General features: G+C 37.4%; 1 protein-coding gene across 1 annotated transcript; it reads left to right on the top strand.

Moving 5' to 3' along the window:
• The first annotated feature begins 1,455 nt into the window (after nt 1-1,455).
• On the top strand, nt 1,456-12,530 carry LOC146324931 (chemokine-like protein TAFA-4). Its single transcript, XM_084719971.1, has 5 exons — nt 1,456-1,924; nt 4,060-4,179; nt 6,970-7,125; nt 7,348-7,472; nt 10,041-12,530. Exons 2-5 carry the CDS (start codon nt 4,065-4,067, stop codon nt 10,050-10,052), a joined length of 408 nt encoding a protein of 135 aa, XP_084576097.1. The 5' UTR covers nt 1,456-1,924; nt 4,060-4,064; the 3' UTR covers nt 10,053-12,530.
• Nucleotides 12,531-18,790: the final 6,260 nt, after the last annotated feature.

Below are 18,790 nucleotides of genomic sequence, written 5' to 3'. Positions count from 1 at the left end.
GTGAGCAGATCGTTATTGTGAAGCAAAGCGGAGGGATCATCTGGAAAAAAACACAGTTGTGCAAAGGCAGTTGAAGATGCTCACTAGTGCAAGAAATATGAATGTTCCAGCTTTCAGGAGCCGTAGCACTAAACTACGATGGTGACTCTTTGTTTCATTTACTTAAGGTTTAGTTTTTAGCACCACAATCAATATGCACATTCATATGCAAACACATAAATAACTAGACACGTGTATTTTGGTTTCATTTAACATACTCAACCTTTATATCAGCATTTTTTGACAACACAAATAGTTATTTGGAGTGCACACATTAGTTAACTGTCTGTCAGTCATTTTATGTTAGTCCCTGGGAGTCACTGCTGCACTCATCTGGCTGTCCATCAAAAGCAGCCCCAGCTGCTGCAGACCTGCTGAAATAGTGCCATTGCTAATTGGATTGCACCATGTTCCTCCTGCATCATGGGGAGGAGCAGTGTCTTGTAGATGGCTTTTGCCATCATTCTCTGGACAACTGTTTAAATATCATTGTTCCAGTGGTCTCATTTCCCTGAGATAATTTTAGTTAACACATGCTGACATGTTTTGTAGTTAATGCAGTTTGTGCACATGTTTTGTCTTAGTCTACCTCCCCCCTGATTGTGTTATAGTGTCCCGATCAGCCACTATTTAAGTCTCCCCTCTTGTCTTAATTCTTCTATTAGTGCTTCAGTTCTGTTCTTTTATGATGACCTCTTTTATGGATGCAGATATATCACCACAACTGTTTTGTTACTTTTTTTTCTCGGCTTTTTGTGAGTAAAAAACACAAAAGAAATAAACATTTATTCATCTGTGTCTCTGTTATCCTACCAGCTTGCCCCCCCATCAACTTAGAATACGTAGAATTATTTCTGTTTCAACATTTATATGTAAACATTACTGTAATATCTGTTTCCATTTCATTATCTGTGCTTTTCTGAATAACATACTCAGATTCAGGTGCATCCCAACTTTCTTTTGAGAGTTAGAATAGAGGATCAGTACATAATCTGTCAGCCCAGCTCAGCTTTACTCGGTAAACAGGAGTGATATCAAATGCAAAAATGAAATGCCGTTTCTTTCATGTGAACCACTGAGCAATCCAAAATATCTGATTACTTTTGGGGATAGTTTTCTCTTCTGGTGAGGACTAATTAAATATGTATGTCTCAGTTTGACGGCTTACTTTGAGCGGTGTGATGTGTTTAATTAGTGAATTTCAAGTGAGTTTTACGAGGCAAACTAACAGGTGTAAAAATCGCACCTTATCTCCCTGGCAAAGTGACAGCGCAGACGGAAAACAGAACATCTCGTGAGAAGAGAGCAAACAGCAGCACTTTGGCCCTCAGATGCAGTTTCTGTCCTCCGTCCACCGCGGACAGGATGTCAATACTCGCTTTAAGCTTCTTAGTGCGCTTAATGAAAGTGGCCGCGTATTGTCCAGCAGACAGATGGTTTCTGTCTTGATTAAGTTTTAATTTTCCCCGACGGGAGAGTCAGCCAGGCTCTGCAGTGATCCCACAGTGTTCACACACAGACCAGCGCATCTCTCACATCTCATCCTGCCTGCCTGGATGAGAGGTACAGTAACTCCAGGGAGAGGAGCCGATGTGTGAAACCCGCAGGTTCTCTTTGAGCTGTTGTTGTTGAGCTGTTATCTCTATCAGCTGAAGCGTTATTTAGCAGCAGCCGGGTGGTCTCGACATCTTTTTTTTTTTTTTCTCGCTCATTCTCTGATTTCAGGGAGAAAAAACTTGAGAAACTGGAGGATCCTGTCTGCTGCAAACTTTTTTTAATTTTTTTTCATCCTTGCTGAGACGGTTTGGTGTTTTATGATGTTGAGCCAAACACTGATGGAGGCTCCAGCAGCGGCTCATCGTGTTTATCATTAACCTGAGCAGAGGTAAGTGGCTGGATATTTAAATATTCATTTCAGTCACTGAAAGGTCAACAGTGGCTTGATTTATGACTTTTAGTTCAACATATTATTTTGTTTCTGCAGTATGTATTTTATTTTGATTATTTGATCTGGAAGGCAGACAGACTCACTTTTATTGATGATGATTATGGTGCACAACATAGCATGTATTTAGGGCTTTACAATAGGCCTACATAGATATCAATGCTGTGCTATAAGACTAGATATTGTCTTAGATTTTAGATAATGTGATATAGCATAAATGTTGTCTTTTCCTGTTTTTTAAGGTTGAATTCTAGTAAAATGATGTAACTTTTTGAACTTAGCTGACTGTTCTATTATTTGCCTTTATCCACTTGTTGGTCACAAATATCATATTTATTATATTTTAATGTGTTTGATTTTGTCTTTATTGCCTGGACCTATATGTGCACAGTAATAATTTCTAATGGCATGATTTTTTGGCACAAAAAGTTATGCTCGTGGGTAATTAGGTTTTGATTAATGATGAAGGCTGGTTTTAGCATTGAATAAAAATGTTTAAATCTTTATTTGAATTTAGAAATTTGATGAATTGATTTTAATTAGTCAATCAACAGAAAATTAATTGTCCACTGTTTTGATAATTGATTAATGGTCATTTTTCTCAAGCAAAAAATGCCAAACACTTGCTGGTTCCAGCCTCTAAGTGTTAACATTTGCTTTTACATGATTGTATGTTAAATATCTTCAAGTTTTGGACTCCAAACAAAGTAATGTGAAGCTTGGGCTCTGGGAAATTGTGAGGCACATTTACTTTATAGACTAAGGCTGGGTTGCACCTACAAGGGTTCATTTTTAAACCCACGTTATTTAAATTAGGTTGCACCAAACTTTTAAAGTATCTTAAAATTCAGATTAAACTTAAAGCTTACATCTGGAAGGCTTAACTTTCAAAATGGCTACCTTTTGAGATTGGTTCAGAAGAATAACTAAGTTCCTTGAACAAAGTTTAGGGACAGACTCACCCCAACTGAGTTTTATGATGTGTCTCTTCATTCTTTGACTTCACTTGATAATTTAAAACAGTCTGCAAATTTCTGCCAGACAGTGTCTTTCTTTCTTAGTCTGGAGTGCTGTTGTCTGTTTTTTAATCCTCTATTATTTGGCCATATTGCTATAACAATTCAAGTTTTTCTCAAAGGAGGAAATGTTAGAGCTTCTCTAACAAACCACAATGAGCAAGCTAACTTGGTTAACTAACTTTTAGCTACCTAGCAAACAATAAAATGCTTTGTCAACCTTTTAGCTACCAAAAGACACAGCATTCAAATTTATTTATTTATTTTAGTTTTAACAACAGCCGTGTTTGATTAAACCTCCATTTAATTTTGGTTCACGTCAATAAACTTGGATGTAATTAATGGAGATTAGTTTTTAATTGAACAACAAAGCTCTGTTTATGTTTTAATTTGGATTTACTCATTTTAAATCTAGCTTTGCTGAACTCTGATAAGAGTTATTCTTTGATTACAAATGAATCTTTGCTGGTACAACCCAGTGTGAACAATTAATCAAGAAAATAATCTGCAGATTAATCAATAATGAAAACAATCACTACAGACTGACCTGAAATTCATATATCCATGCGGTTAAGCGGTGAATGAAAACGCCTTAAAAAAAAACTTGAATCAATCAGTTTTAATCCTTTTACTTGTGACATCTTCTTTTCTTGCATTAGTTTTCACTGTAGTCTGACATAAAAGTGCATGTCCCAGTTTTTTCGGTGACTCACGTGGAATACAACTTGTTTTGGAGGGAGAGTTTAGCTTTGAATCTCGAGATGTTTACAGCTGAGGGGATAATATGAGTCAGGAGTGAGTGTAAGGACACACTCTCATCTGCCTTCAGAGTCGCTTCTGATTGGGCTTTTATTGGCATTTCTTTGATTTGCCTTGGCTTGGCTTATCTCAGTGATGTGAGAGTCATAATTGAGCAAATAGATGCAATGATCTTATGCACCACATATCAAGACTCAGGACACATCAGAAGCATTTATATTATTTGACTTTACGGTCACGCGTTTTAGAGAAAACTCTTGACCTAATTCTGAGGATACATGAATCTCTTTTTCTGTGCAGGCAAGATGAAGCTCAACATGCTGGCTCGACCATTACACTGGGGCCTCCTGCTTCTTTGTATAGTAGTCTTCTGCAGCCAGCCAGTGTCCACTGGCAACCAAAGCTCCCGAGGACAGACAGGTAGGAGTCAGACCCAGTCAGACCAGTCACACCCCCTGAGGGACTCATTATAGCTCTTGGTCACCAGCCCAGTCGCCTGGTGGAGAGTTCAGATCAAGCAACAAGAACCTGAAACTCACTGCGCTTCTCATTAGAAACAGAGATGATGAATATGGAGGATGTAGCTTTTCATGTTTACTCAGACAGATAATCCATGCTCATGTTAAGATGCTGTAAAAAGGATTTGATTGGCCACGCACTTTGACTGTTGCTACTCGGTTAGCTGAATGTAATTATATCCAGCATGATGTTACATATTGCAGGGATAGAAGACGTAATAAAGTCCTTTAGTTAAATCAAAGTGCCAATAAAAAATGAAAATAATTCATTACAAATTAACAACATTGATTTAAAATCCTACTTCAGTAAAAACACAGAAATATTATTGGCAAAACTGACTTCAACACACAGTATTTAATTTCTGCTGGGATCTTGTTTCACATCAAAACAATAACAAGAGACAGCTTGATGACATCATGTAGTAGCGAGGGATGATGGGAGTTGCTGATGTGTTGAAGATGGTCATGGGAGCTGATTATAATCTATCTGACGTGACTGAGAGAGAAGGCCCCATTTATAAAATTATGGATCCTCTGGGTTTGAACATTGTTGCAAATATTTGGGATACTCTAAATACACAACTTAACAAAATATATAAAGTAGGTCTACTTGTTTTTATACATTTTAATGTAATGATGTTAAATATCATAAAGTATCAGAAGCAAAAGTGCTGGTTCTGTAGAAAAATGTTCTTATATACTATATATTAATGTCTAAGTTGAGTTGCCAGCCTTTTATGATTTTGTCAAGTTGAGTCTAAAGACCTCAAATTTCTGACTACACCTCTGCTGAAAGATGAAGTAAATGTAGTGGAGTAAAAAGTACAGAATTTCCACCTGAAATGTCGTAGAATAGATGCAGTAGGTGATTTGCCAAGTTTTAACAAAGGGGAGCACCAATAGCAGCACCCTAATAATGAGAAGGCTGGTTCTTTTATATAACCCTCCATATCGTTTAGAGAATATTATAGATCCAAGACAAAATGAACAGAAAGGCAGGACTGAGAGAAATTCTGCAGTTTCAGCACCATGGACAGAGCCATGGTTTTATCATTGTACAGCACAGTTAGGCTGCTGGTATTTCAGAGCCACGGTCTGGGCCACAGATTCTAATTTGCACAAACCTTAGTTAGATAAAGGATCAAGACTAGACGGGACTAACATCTTCAACTAAACAACCCCCTCCACTCTCTCTGCCACTAGGGGACTGAGAGAGGTGACACCAGGTTAACAAGCACCTGTATTTTGGTCATTTTGCTGACAAAGGGTATGGCAGTGCATCTCAAATCACCTACTGAGTTGATGTACCTCTAAATAGTACTTGCAGAACAGCACTTAAATGTACTGTGCACACATTTGCCATCAGTGTCACACCCTTGCATGGATAGCTCCAAATAGAAATCTGAGATTTGTCTTTGTTTTGAATACTTATGATTAATTTTTTGACTGTAGTCCAATTTTAAAGGAGAAATATGTAGCCATTGCGCATGCAAAAATGAATGCATAAGTCCAAATAGAGAGTTGGAGCCATATACTGTATATTAAATAGGTTGAATTTCTGTTTAATATACAGTCTGTGGTTGAAGTTGTTCCCTGCCAACCCCTCCTCCCCAGAAACAGCACAGACAAGCACAGACAAGCTTGCACGTGCAAGATGCATGCAACATCATGAACTGGCAATAACAAGTGACGATGAGTTCTCTGTTTTAAGTTGATCAGCTGATTATAACTGCCAGTTGTCTGTCAATGTAAGTTAAGCAGTCAAGCCTATTATTCTGAAAACCCACTGCTCTGAAAATTCACACTCTGAACAATGAGTTAAATGGCTGCCTGTCTCACTGCCTGCTGAGCTCCCTCAGTTCAACAGTTACAAACATTTGCGCCTTCTACAAGATTTTAATGACTTCTTCGAAATGATGAAGAGACACTAACTCATTCGGAGAAAATTCAACATTAATTTGAACTGTGATTAACGTGAAGCGGACATATAAAACAGTTGTTCCGGTCCGGAATAGAAATTTCAAAGGGGGACACCGCAGCTGAAGCGTTTCATGTTTCCTTGATCTCTGCTGAGACATCATGGCTATTTTATGATTTATTACAGCGATTTTATTACAGATTTCTCCTTTAGACAACGCTTTAATTATGACTTAACCATCTTATCTTGCAGGTGTTGTTGGTATTGCAGCCAGACAGACACCTCAGTTTTAAATTAGCCATATGCATGCATGGATTTTTCTCCTTATGTTTTTACTTCAGCTTTGCTGCACATATTTAATTTAAAATTCAGCTTAAGCATGAATCATCAATGTGATAGTCACAAATTCAATTCCTTTAATTTGTATTTCTGTTAAATGATGCAGAAGCAGATGTAGGACAGATGTTTCTTCTCATGCCGTTTATTCTGCTTTTATCCACTTGGTGGTGCTGTAGCTTTGCAAACATCAAAATTAGAGCAGAAGTAATTGCTGTGCTTCCTTGGTCATCTGAATGAGTGTGAAAAAGACTGCTCTTTAGTATTTCGGTACATTTAACTATCTAATATTTTTAGCTATCTAATAAAGACAAGAAATCACTGCATTTTGACTATATTACCGACATTTAGAGAGAGTGAGGTCACTCAGGCTACCTCTACCTTTACACAAAAATACTATAAAAAATGTCACCTTTTCCTCTAAATTCTCTTCCTCAGGGTCGAAGCAAGAGAGGACAGGGACTTGTGAAGTGGTTGCTGCTCATCGTTGCTGCAATAAGAACAAGATTGAAGAACGCTCTCAAACAGTCAAGTGCTCCTGCTTCCCAGGACAGGTGGCAGGGACAACAAGGGCTCTGCCCTCTTGTGTTGAGGGTAATATTACTGAAACCCTCCTCTACCTCTCCATACTGGAAATTTCCGGCATGACATGAATATGTTATTTGTTAAAGTAGAGTCAGGTTAGTCAGCTTTACCACTGATGCTGAGATTTTCAAGGACCAGAGAGTGTGACATCTGATTTTTTGCCCCCAAACAAGTCTTTCATGAAGTCCCTCTGTCTAAAAAATGACCTTCTGCTGTGGTGTTTTTCTCCAGCCTCTATTGTGCGTCAGAAGTGGTGGTGTAAAATGGAGCCGTGTCTTGAGGGGGAGGAGTGCCGAGTTCTCCCTGACCTCACAGGTTGGTCATGCATCTCTGGGAACAAAGTAAAGACCACAAAGGTGAGGAGATGGCCTGCATTAGTCACAGCGGCACCTACACTGTACAAAAGATGTAACACAAAATGGCTTTAGTTCAAGACATGGTATTTATAGACACTTAAATGCAGCCAAACGGTAAATCCTCCTCCTTTTTTATTGCATTACTCTTATGCAAAACAGCGGCCGACAGACTTGTGAATCCTCATCACAAAGCTTTATTTTAGTAAGCTCTCTTCCTTTGATGCAGAAGGATTCTACAATCAAGCGTAATCACTGCTCCCATTGGCCATATCAACCCTCTTGCTCTCCACCAGGCACAGTGGGCTCAGAAAACCTAATTCTATAATCTGGTGAATGACGGGGCCAAGAGGACAAACATGAAATAAGCTGTAAACTAATACCGAACACTAAAACCCATGTAATTAAATCTGACGGCCAAAGGAAACCCCATTACATTTAGAAATGCACTTTCTTCTAAGTTGTCTTTTTGTTGAACTGTTTTATATGCATGATTCCTGCAGGGAAACATTTCACAGAGAAAAAGGGGCAAGTTAACGCTGGCAGCACGCAGCCGCTGATTAAAAGATACCCAGCAGTCATGTGGTCCATCAGATTATATTATTGAACAATTGAATTAAACACTGGTAGAAGAAGATATTTTACTTAAAGCTGCTCCAAGCAATTCTGGAGAAAGATAGCTGATTGTGACTCGGGTCGAGACACCAACCCAGAAACGTCGGTATTTATCAACCCGAGAAAGAGACTCAACAATCACATATCTTTCTCCAGAGTTGCTTGTAGCAGCTTTAAGTAAAAGTGGCAATACCACAGTGTGGAGCAACTCTGTTACAAATTAAAGTCCTGCATTCAGAATTTTACTGAAGTAAATGTACAAATGTATAAGCATCAAAATATGCTTAAAGTACCGAGAGTAGAAGTACTCAAAATGAAAAAAAGTTTCCTACATGTGATTACATATGGAAAACATTTTTCTGCAATGGTAATTATTTTATGTACTGATGGGCAGCTTATGGATTTCCCCTGGAATTAATAAAGTCTTATCTTACCCTTTAAGAATACATAATCATTTATTTGTTAATTATATTTTTTATTGTCAGGTTTGAATCTGCTAAGTAACTAGTAGGCTAACTAGAAAAACTTGTAGAATAAATTTATATGCATATTTTAGCAAGAAATGGAAATACTCAAGTAAAATACAAGTACCTCAAACTTTAACCCTTTCCACCATTTGACGATGGGCCAACAACTCCCACCATGAGCAAACACTTGGCAGCAGTGGCAAGGAAAAACTGCCCTATTGTCACAACAGAGGCAGATTTACTTATTAAAATTTGATTTTGCACAGAAGTAAACAAAAGCAGCTGATTGCTGTTTGACCTGACAACTTTCGCAAGTGTAAAGGGGCTCTTAAGCTACATAGGGCACATAACATAATGCTAAAAATCTCAGGGTAAAGCTACATTTCCAAAGCCAAAACTCAGCATGTAACAGTCATTCTCAGCAGGCAGCTACTTCAGAGCGCCATCTAGTAGTTCTGGAAATGAAAAAGTGATGTGTGAGACCATCCTGTGCTAGTAAAGGCTCCAAAGTGTGCGGTGAGGAAATATGAACCTGAATATATTAAATCTGGTTTCAAAATGTCAGGAACTGATGAAGAACAGTGTGTTGAATGTGGTGAAATCCCATCACAGCCCAGTTTATTTCCCCCTTTGCTGCCATGCTATGGTTTTTCAAATTTATTTGGAAAGTTCAGAAATTTTTGAAATGGGCCTTAAGTTAAAAAAAAAAAAAAGAGAGAAACCCTGAATAACTTTTGTAGAAAATGAAAACCAAGGAGCAGCACTGTTTGTGTACTGCAGGGTAGAGCAATTTTTATTTTATTTTTATGTTTATTATTATAAATCGAAATGTTATTAAAATGCTATTCATTTTTACATAACCCTTGGGTGGTTTCTGCTCACTTTAGAAAAACACACTTGGACAAGCGACGCACTGGTCGACTTTATGCTTGAAACTTTATGCTTCAGTTTTAAAGAGAATATGATTTTGGTGAATGTAATGCAATCTAACACGTTTGGTTGGAATGTGTAAACTTTCCCGAACCAAATAAAGAACAGGACAGAGCCACTGATGTTATTCCAAACTGTGATATGCTAGCATCATGGCTCACACCACAAAATACTGTAGTTTCCTAAAGTGCCTCTTGTTTTTTGAAATAGCACTCAGTTAGTCTACTACTGTATGCAGTGAGGTGGTTACCCGAGAATATTAACAATCACATTTTACATTAAAGCAGATAAACATGCTTTGATCCATACAGTTTTGCTCTGGTTTGTCTTTAGTTTAAAGGCTTAAAAAGCCACAACCCTCCACAGATAGGGAGCATCTCTTCGCTGTAGTTGCAGCTGCTAATTGGACAATTGCTGATCAACTTTTTATCATATTCCTTAGCTTTATCGTGTGTGAATTACATTGAAATAACTGTGATGGAAATGGAATGGAAACAAAATCAGACTTATTAAATTTTGCAACTTCACATGTTTTTCTTTTTTTTCTTTTTTTTTTCAGGTGGCACGGTAGCAAGACCAAAGCTACATCCAATCAGCACAAGTCTGCAGCAGTCACCTTTAACTAACACTGGGCTCTGAGGACAGTGAACGCTCCATCAGATAGAGCAAAGAACAATATAGATTTAATTAGATATCTCCTGGCTGAGCTTTAAACTGCAGGAACTCATTATTTTAATTTCTTTTGGCTTGATCACAATTTTAGTTGGGGTCAATCCCATGGAGTGGACAATCTATTAGCAATTTGACTTAAGATAAATTGACGCAGCACCTCTTTCCACAGTCAAACCAGGCAGCTACTGCAAAAGTCTGTATCATTGTTTCAGTGCTTGATATGCTGAGCACACTGTGATGCACTCAATCAAAGTTTGGATGGGCCTGCTGGCAGACACTTAAAAAGAGATTTTGTGGATTTTCAGGAGAAAGCAGAATGTGAATCCAGTCATTGGCTTGTGACTCTCTCCACCGATCAAAGCAGAAGACCACAAATACTGAGAAATTTATGATTATGTAGCATTTGTAGACAATGCTGTCCTGTAGACTCACTGTGAGCTTTGTAAAGAGGTCAGATCCCTTTGGACTACTCCTTACCACAAAGAGGAACTCTCACAAACAAACACAAACACACACACACACACACACACACAAAGGCTGTTTTTCGACTGGTTGGACAGGCCACCACCTGCAAGGCTGTGATGGCATGCACACAAGCATGAAGCTCTGATGCAAAACAAGGACTGTTTGAAATGCTAATCATGGGGAGAAAGGGGAGAGAGAAGAGAAGAGGAGCTTCTTCACTGTTGAGAGTATTTACATCATGCTTTTGTTTGTCTCTCTAAACTGAGTGCTCCTGTGGAGGGAACTCCGCTTATAGTAATGATGGGAAACATTGGAGACTCTCTCTGCCTTGAAGCAAATGGTCGCCACTAACAGAACAGAATGTTTACTGTTATTACCACTTCATCAGTTGTCCTCTTCGTATGAATAATATTCCACTCGGACCCACCCTGATTGGCTTTCTTTTATCTCCAGAGTTCACTCAGACACTTCTGCATTTTACCTTTGCGGTGACGAGACATTTTATAATAACACCACTACTAGCAGCTGCAAATCATCCCTTCTGAGGCATCCGACTTGTATGAATGCCACACGCTGTGCTAGTTGAAAGCAGCTGAATTCTAAGCAGTTTGCTCAACATTTACTTAACGCAATTATGCATTGTGATTGTTGTCGTAGTGACAAGATTCTGCACTGAGCTGTAATGCGGTCCAAGGCAATGTATGCTTGGCTTTGCAAACATTCAAGTTTAAGTTATTGTTTACAATTAGCAGTGCTATAAGAGTCATGTAATGATAATAATAATGATAATGGTGGATATTATAGAGAGCCCCTCCTCTTAATCAGGGACATCATATCATGCACATATAGGATTGATTGATTCACCTTTGCTGATGAATGAAACTGTTTGTGTGCATTCACTGATATAATAAGCGTAGCTTCTTTTATAAACCCATAAGGTGCTTGTGTTGCAGCTGACACCAGTATTCTCTATAAACATGATCTGCCACTGCAGTCAGACAAAAGACCTCAGGTATACAGTGCTGCAACAACCTGCATGCACTCAAACCACAGTTATTCAGTATTATTTCACAGCATCCAGACTAGATGACATACTCAACATATATCTGCATTGTTTAGCAGTTTGAATCATTTTTCAAGGAAAAATGTCCAAAAAAAAGCACCCTTTGGTTCTAAAATCTCAATTGTGTCTTGCAGCTTTTCTTTGTCTTATGTGATCATTAACTCTGTGTCTGTGGGGTGCAGTCTGAAGACATCACCTTGAGCTTTAGGAAATTGTAATGAGCATTTTTCATCATTCTCTGACAGTCTTCAGACCAAACAATTAATCGTTAGTTGCAGCACTTAAAGTGTTTAATCATTTTTCACATTTTTCTCAGTTTTTGAATGTAGAACCAACTCTTGGAATAAAGAAATATTTCAATATTTTTTAAAGAGCTGTAACTAAATGATATGACTCTACTGTGATGAAATCATTAATGCTGATGTTAATATCAACATTTCTTACCTCATTAATAAAAAGAAAAAAAACCTGCATTTTTTTAAAGGTTGTTTTTGTTTTGGCACCCTGAAAAGATTCCTTGCCATCCCAGTTTTGGACTACTTCAAAATGCACAAAAAGCAACAAGAGATTACCCTCTGATGCATAAAATTTAATGATCTGTTCTGGCTTCTTTTTAGGCGAACTGCTTATGGCTTATGTTCCATGAAAAAAGACAAGAATAAAAAAAAAAAGTGTCTAAAGATTTAAAAATAAAGCAATTAATTGATTCCTAATACCACATTTTATGTATTCCTATTCAATGCATACCCATGCGACAATAATGTTTTTGAGTTAAAATGTTTTAATCTGGGGGCTTAAATAAGAAAATATCATCTATATTTGATTGATTCTCATTAAATTGACATTCCCATATTTTTGCTACCACCACACTGAGCAACTCCTGCTTCACACATCCACCTTCCTGCTCCTTGGCTCATTGCCCACTTTTTTTTTGGGGGGGGGGGGGGGGGGGGGCATTTTTCAAAATTATGCAGTGGTTGGAGTTAGGCTCGGATCTGGGGGTGAAGTTACTTTAACCTCTTTATGCGAATGGACTGAAATTGGTATACTGTTGAAAATGTTCAGTGACTGATTTAACTTCCTAGGCTTGGAATAAAAAATTTAGTTTACCCAGAGGAGTTAGATTTGACATATTATTGCAATTTAAACTCAGGAAGTCCAACAGTAGTCTTCTCTCTTAGTCTTACTCATTGAACCATCCCCAGTCTTGTATTTATGGATTCATGTTATACAGAAATGCAAAACTCATTCAAGTTAAAGATCCCAAGATTCCTAGACAGTTCTCAAAATGTGAGAAGTCCTGGACAAGAAAGCTTTGGAAAGATCAGGAACTCATGGAGCTACATTGTCTCACCGACTCTACAGAAGCTGCCAAAAAAAAAAAAGATAAATCCACAGGGAATCGAAGTGAATATGTTGTGTGACTTCCATATTATTACCATCCTTACGCTCTTGTCTCTGTAAGCTTTTTTTTTAAGACATATTGAGATTTAAATTTTTTATTCCTGTATACTGCACTCAGTATGCATCGTATGGTTGTTCTCTGTAACATAATGTTCTGCCACCTTTATGACAACATTTTGTCAAACAAGAGATTTTGTTTTTCAAATTCTCTACAAGAAAAAAAAAACTTTTTGGAATAAAAGTTTGAAATAAGGTTAAAAAAAAACAAACTTTCACACCCCAGTGGGGTTTAAAGTCAACATTGACAACATGTATTCTCAAATTTGTGCCTCCATTTCTTAAAATACCAGCAGCACTCACAACTTTCTCATTTTCAAAGGAGCTGGTGTGACATTCATTAGGTGACTTTCAGACGTGTTTTAGATAAACTCTGTGATTCACACACTCTCACGTACGCAGCTTCTTACAAAAGTTTAAGCAGCCTGTGCGGCGCTGCCTCTTTATCTGTAAAACAAACTTAAAGCCAGTCAAAAGAGCTTTATCTCTGTTCTTCAGTACAAATTGAGTAGAAACCCCTCTGAGCACCTGTCATAATACATGGCTTTAAATATAAAAGTCATATCCTCAATTCAAAATGAAAGCAGCCAAAATAAGGTAATTAAGGTAGGAGTTATGGGATCCTCACTCTTCCGCTTGTCTGGAATATGTTGTCAGAAAAATGCTTTACAGATTAGGCAAATCAATTTAGAAAAGGCTCTGAACAATTCAATTGCACTTTTACAGTGCAGGCGGAAATAATATGTTCTTTATTAGACAATATTAGAGGCTTTATTAGACTCTTATTAGAGGATAGTTAGAGACACATTACAACAGAACTGTACTGTAAACTAAAATGTTTTATTTCTCACTGCTAGACACTTATTCAGCTTCATTAGAGGGTAAGTAGAGACACATGACAACAGAATGTGAAAGCGTATTATTTCCCATTCAGTCCCTAATTAGACCTTTTAGTTTACAGTACAGTTCTGTTGTAATGTGACCCTAATTACCTGCTAACAAAGTCTAAATGAAAGTGTATTATTAGACCCCTATTAGACTTTATCAGGGTTTAATAGGGAGACATTACAATGGACATGTACTGTAAACTAAAGAGTATAATTTTCCACAGTTAGACCTTTATTAAACTTTTAGTTTACAGTACAGTTATGTTGTGATATGTTCCTAATAACACTCTAATGAAGTCTAATAAGGGTCTAACAGTGGGAAACAATACACTCAAATTTACTGTGCAGTTCTGTTGTAATGTGCCCCAGTTACCCTGCAATAAAGTCTAATAAGCATCTAACAGTGAGAAATAATGCACCCCAGTTCACAGTACAGTCTAATAGTGTCTTATAAAGAACATATTATATATAACATAATACAAAGTGTGGCTTGTTATGTCTTATTAGTGTCCTGTAAAATAAAGTGTGGCCAACAGTTCTTTAGACTTGATTCATCTCTTAATTCAAACCAGAATCACAAATAACACATTTCTGGCAGCTTATTTGATCTCAGTTTGCAGGTGATATGTGGCAGGAAACCTTCCCCCTCTTGTGACCATCTGGTGGGGACAGTAGTTCATGTTCACTAATAGAAAATAAACTATCCTGGGGCACATGAAAAACATAATGGAAACACTGTTCTGTTCTCCTTTAACAACTTTTTCCTCATCTGGAGTTGACACTTGTAATAAAAAATGTAAACACAATTCTCTTTGTCCCTGACTCTTTGTGTGTAGGCTATACTCTGTGTGTATGTGTGTTTCTGAAATAAATTAGCCTTCTTTTACTGCAGGCAACTATATAGGCGACTCAAAGCAATAGACTGAGAGTAGCTTGGTTATGGCTGAGAGGTTTCATCTATTTGCTTTGTCATTATGCATACATACTATCTAGAATAGAGATGACTTTTTTTTTTGGCTTAATTAAAACAGAGAGCTGAACAATTACACTTTAATGAACAAACATTAATTGCACAATATTAATGTTATCAAGTCTGTGTGATGTATTCATATGCCTCGTAGCTGTTTTACATTAATGAAACAGACAGTGTTGTGTACCAGTACAGGGAGAACAGAGACAAAACTGCACAGAGAATCATGCTATATTTTACAGGGTAAATTTTAGACATTTACTTTTAAAAGGTTTTTTATTTTATATCTAAAACAAGATGAAATAAGTCTAATGGATCTCACTTTGCCATTATTTTCTCACCCAGGTGATAATAACATTTCCTTTCAGTGGCTTCTGTGTAAATCACAACAATTTCTGGATTTACAGGGGGTTAAGTGCCGGACTATTTCTATTTCTTCCCGGAGTCTAGTCATTTCAATGAGGTTGCTAGGCAACCACCAGAGACTCCAGGAAGTCACTGCATCCAACCAAGCCTTGCACAAAACCTTCCACAAAACTACAAAAAAAAAAAAAAAAAAAAAAAAACCTTTTCCACTCCTGTGCTTTTACAGGGATGAAGGGTATCAGTGAGTGATCTTAAAGCCGGGGTCAGACTACAGGAGTTTTAAAATCCCAACCAATGTTGAAATTGGGTTGCATCCAAATAATCTCAAGTATACACAAACTCCAAGATTTGAAAATGTGCATCACTCACTATAGCAGTGTTTACCAAACTTTTTTTTGTCTGGGGAACCACATTTTTTAAAATGACAAAACACTGTGACCCAGTTCACAGTAAGCCTTATCAATAAATCTTGGGAGATTTAGTTGCATAAATTTACATAAATGAACATTCCTGACCATTTTTACTGCCATTTCTGCATCACCTTGTATTATATTGATGCATGTTATTGAAAGTGCTTTTAGGCTGAGTTAACCTCTCATCTCATTGTTTGTTTGTTTTTTTATTTCCTCCCATCTGGAAAACAATATAGAACATTTTCGCCTACTTCATAAGCAAGACAACTTAAGTGCATTTATGTGGAACAGGGTCTCATTTTTGTCCTCTCATCATTAAAACAAAATGATAATTTTGAATGCTTTTTGAAAAGTGCAGTGTAGATTTAAATCTTAAATTTGCTGATTTTTTTTTCCAGTGTTTTCTACTTTTGGGGGGGATCCAAATTAAATCTCCTGTGACACACTGGTGGGTCCCGACCCAGTCTCTGGGAGTGACTGCACTATATGTTATTATTAAGATTATCGTGCCAGAGAGCTGTACTGCGAAGGAAGCTCAACATACCCAGGCTTTCTTTGAGAGCTGGCTCGACAAACCCTAAAACCCCATTCAGAGATAACAGGTATCACAAAGGTGGTTATCACCCTGCTGTCTTAATCCAGGCTTTCGTCTTCAGGCTCTGTGCGCGGTCACATAAAAAGGGGCGTTTGGTGTGTCATTTGATTCTTCTTCCACACAAAGTGGAGCGATTGCGAGCCACCCACTTCAGTCAAGATTAACATGCCGTTATTATGTGGAATATAAAAAAAAAACATTTTACAGCAAAAAGTAAAACCATTGCTGCAAATAAGGTAGGAAAGGATCGCTGGGAGAAATAATTAATTCACCTGATGTGCTCTAGATGTCTGTCTTTTAGTTCTATAACTGCACATTACACAGTTAACAACATTTACTTTACTGAATCAATGTAAAATGAATGTTACTGATAGAATATAATCCATGATGAAACAGGATTGACTAATCAATGCCTTTAGACAGACTTTTTTTTTAATGTATTCAGTGTAGTCTGACGTTATGTCAGCAATACAACAGCAATATGATACTAACTAGGCTAAACTGTTGAGTGTCTATGGTATCAAATAACATAATCATTATCCATAGACATCCAGGATTTGAGCAAAACTGAACAAGCAAACTTCTTTCCAAGCTTTTCAAGTCTTTATGCTAAACTAAGCTAATCATCTGCCAAATGCACCGTCACAAGTCATCAAGTCAAAGTCAAGTCAAATAAATTAACCACTTTTGTTGTCGGGTTTGGCCTTTACAGCTCTAAGTTTCAACTAAGCAACATGTTTTTGCCCCTAAAATGCCTTGGAAACCGATCCTTTCCTTTGCAGCTTGTTTCTTTTATTTCAGAGACAATTGAGGACAAAGGTGTAAATGCATGACTGCAGTCCAACCCTGTCCTGGAACTTTCAACTTTCATATGATGCTCTCCTAGAACCCTGTTCAGCGCGGGCCATGTGTTCAACCTTCATATCAGGGCAGCCTAATTTCCTAAACTATTTTTAAAGTGTCTTGTATGGGTAATTGTGATTTACTGTCAGTCTCCATTAAATTCAAGCACAAGGGTGAAGCCACAGTGGTGAGGAAGAAAATAACCCACAGCAAGACACCACAGTGAGGGAGAAGGATTGGACGCGAGTCGCTCGCTGCTCATTTCACGTCCTTCGCCTCAACAGATGACGCTCACATTATGTCACTGTCTGCCATGAAACAAACAAGTAAAAATCTTAGACAGACAGTTTCTTGGTGATAAACAGAACAGCGCCCCATCTGAAATGTTTAGGATCTCACCTACCTGTGAGAGCTGAGGTAGGCAGTTTATTTTTGACATCACTGGGCAAAAATGATATAATAATCACAGAGCATCAACTAGGATTTCCAGCTGAAAACTGGTTCATATTCAGTCTAAATGTTTAAGACCTTTTTCAACCAGCTGAACTGTGGTTACAACATAAAACAAATATGATTAATTATTCTGATAAATTGTTCAATTGTAGGTTGACAGAGAGGTGGCACTGATTAGCGTGAAAGCAATTCTCCAAAGTCATATTTTACTGATAGGTGAAATGTTTCATATGTTTCATATAAATATGGAATTTTAAAAGATGTCTGCCTGCCAACAAGAAGCTCCCAGGTTCCTGATAAAAGCACCAGGAGTCTCTGGATAAAACACACTTCAGTGGACAGAGATATTGGCGTTGGTGATGTTCAGTACCAGTCAAAAGTTTAGACAATTCTTCTGATTCAGTGTTTTTTCATTATTTTTTGTAAGAGGTGGTCCAGATTATACCAAAAGTGTGCAAAGCTGTAATCAAAGCAAAAGGTGGAAACTTTGAAGAATCTAAAATATCAAAGAGAAACACCTTTGCTCACAGGTAACCAAAAAATAATGAAATCTTAAACAGCAAGTGCAGAGAACAGTGCTCGAGAGTCTTTTTGCTTTTAAAGAATCTAAAATATAAAACATATTTTGCCTTGCTTTTTCACATTTTTCCTTACTACACAATTCCATATTTCATAGCTTTGATGTCTGTGTTAATATACAGTGTAGAAAACAAATAAAAAATAAAGATAAAACATTGAATGAGAAGATTTGTACAAACTTTGGACTTGTATATTGTACTGCATATTGCATGCCGAGAAACAGCAACTGTCTGGACTTGTAAAATTGTCTTTGAAATTGGGTTCAAAAAATGATTTGTCTCTTGTTATTGACTTCCATTTATAATTTTTCAAAGTAAGATACCATGAGGTACATAGGAAGGAGATCGACTTTGCTTCTGTATGCGTTAAACAAGGACTCCTCCCCAAGAGATTGTGGATTGATTCCTGAGTGAGGTATTTTTTTTTTTTTTTTTTTTTTTCTCAGGCGTTCAACTTACAAATTTGAATGTGGTTTCTTATAGTCTCCACAGGCTATTATTTGCACATTGAAGAGGATGAAATATATGGTGTGAATGTGAACA

This window comes from Lutjanus erythropterus, chromosome 6 (assembly GCF_056507025.1).
Source record: "Lutjanus erythropterus isolate fLutEry1 chromosome 6, fLutEry1.hap2, whole genome shotgun sequence".
In the NCBI taxonomy this organism is placed as follows: domain Eukaryota; kingdom Metazoa; phylum Chordata; class Actinopteri; order Lutjaniformes; family Lutjanidae; genus Lutjanus; species Lutjanus erythropterus.
Note: the sequence above shows the minus strand (reverse complement) of the source record. Positions and strands in the feature narration are given on the sequence as shown.

Coding starts and splice junctions, on each gene's coding strand:
- LOC146324931 (XM_084719971.1), top strand. CDS start 4,065: ATGAAGCTCAACATGCTGGCTCGACCATTACACTGGGGCCTCCTGCTT. Junction 4,180..6,969: donor AAGCTCCCGAGGACAGACAG/GTAGGAGTCAGA, acceptor TCTCTTCCTCAG/GGTCGAAGCAAGAGAGGACA. Junction 7,126..7,347: donor TCTGCCCTCTTGTGTTGAGG/GTAATATTACTG, acceptor GTTTTTCTCCAG/CCTCTATTGTGCGTCAGAAG.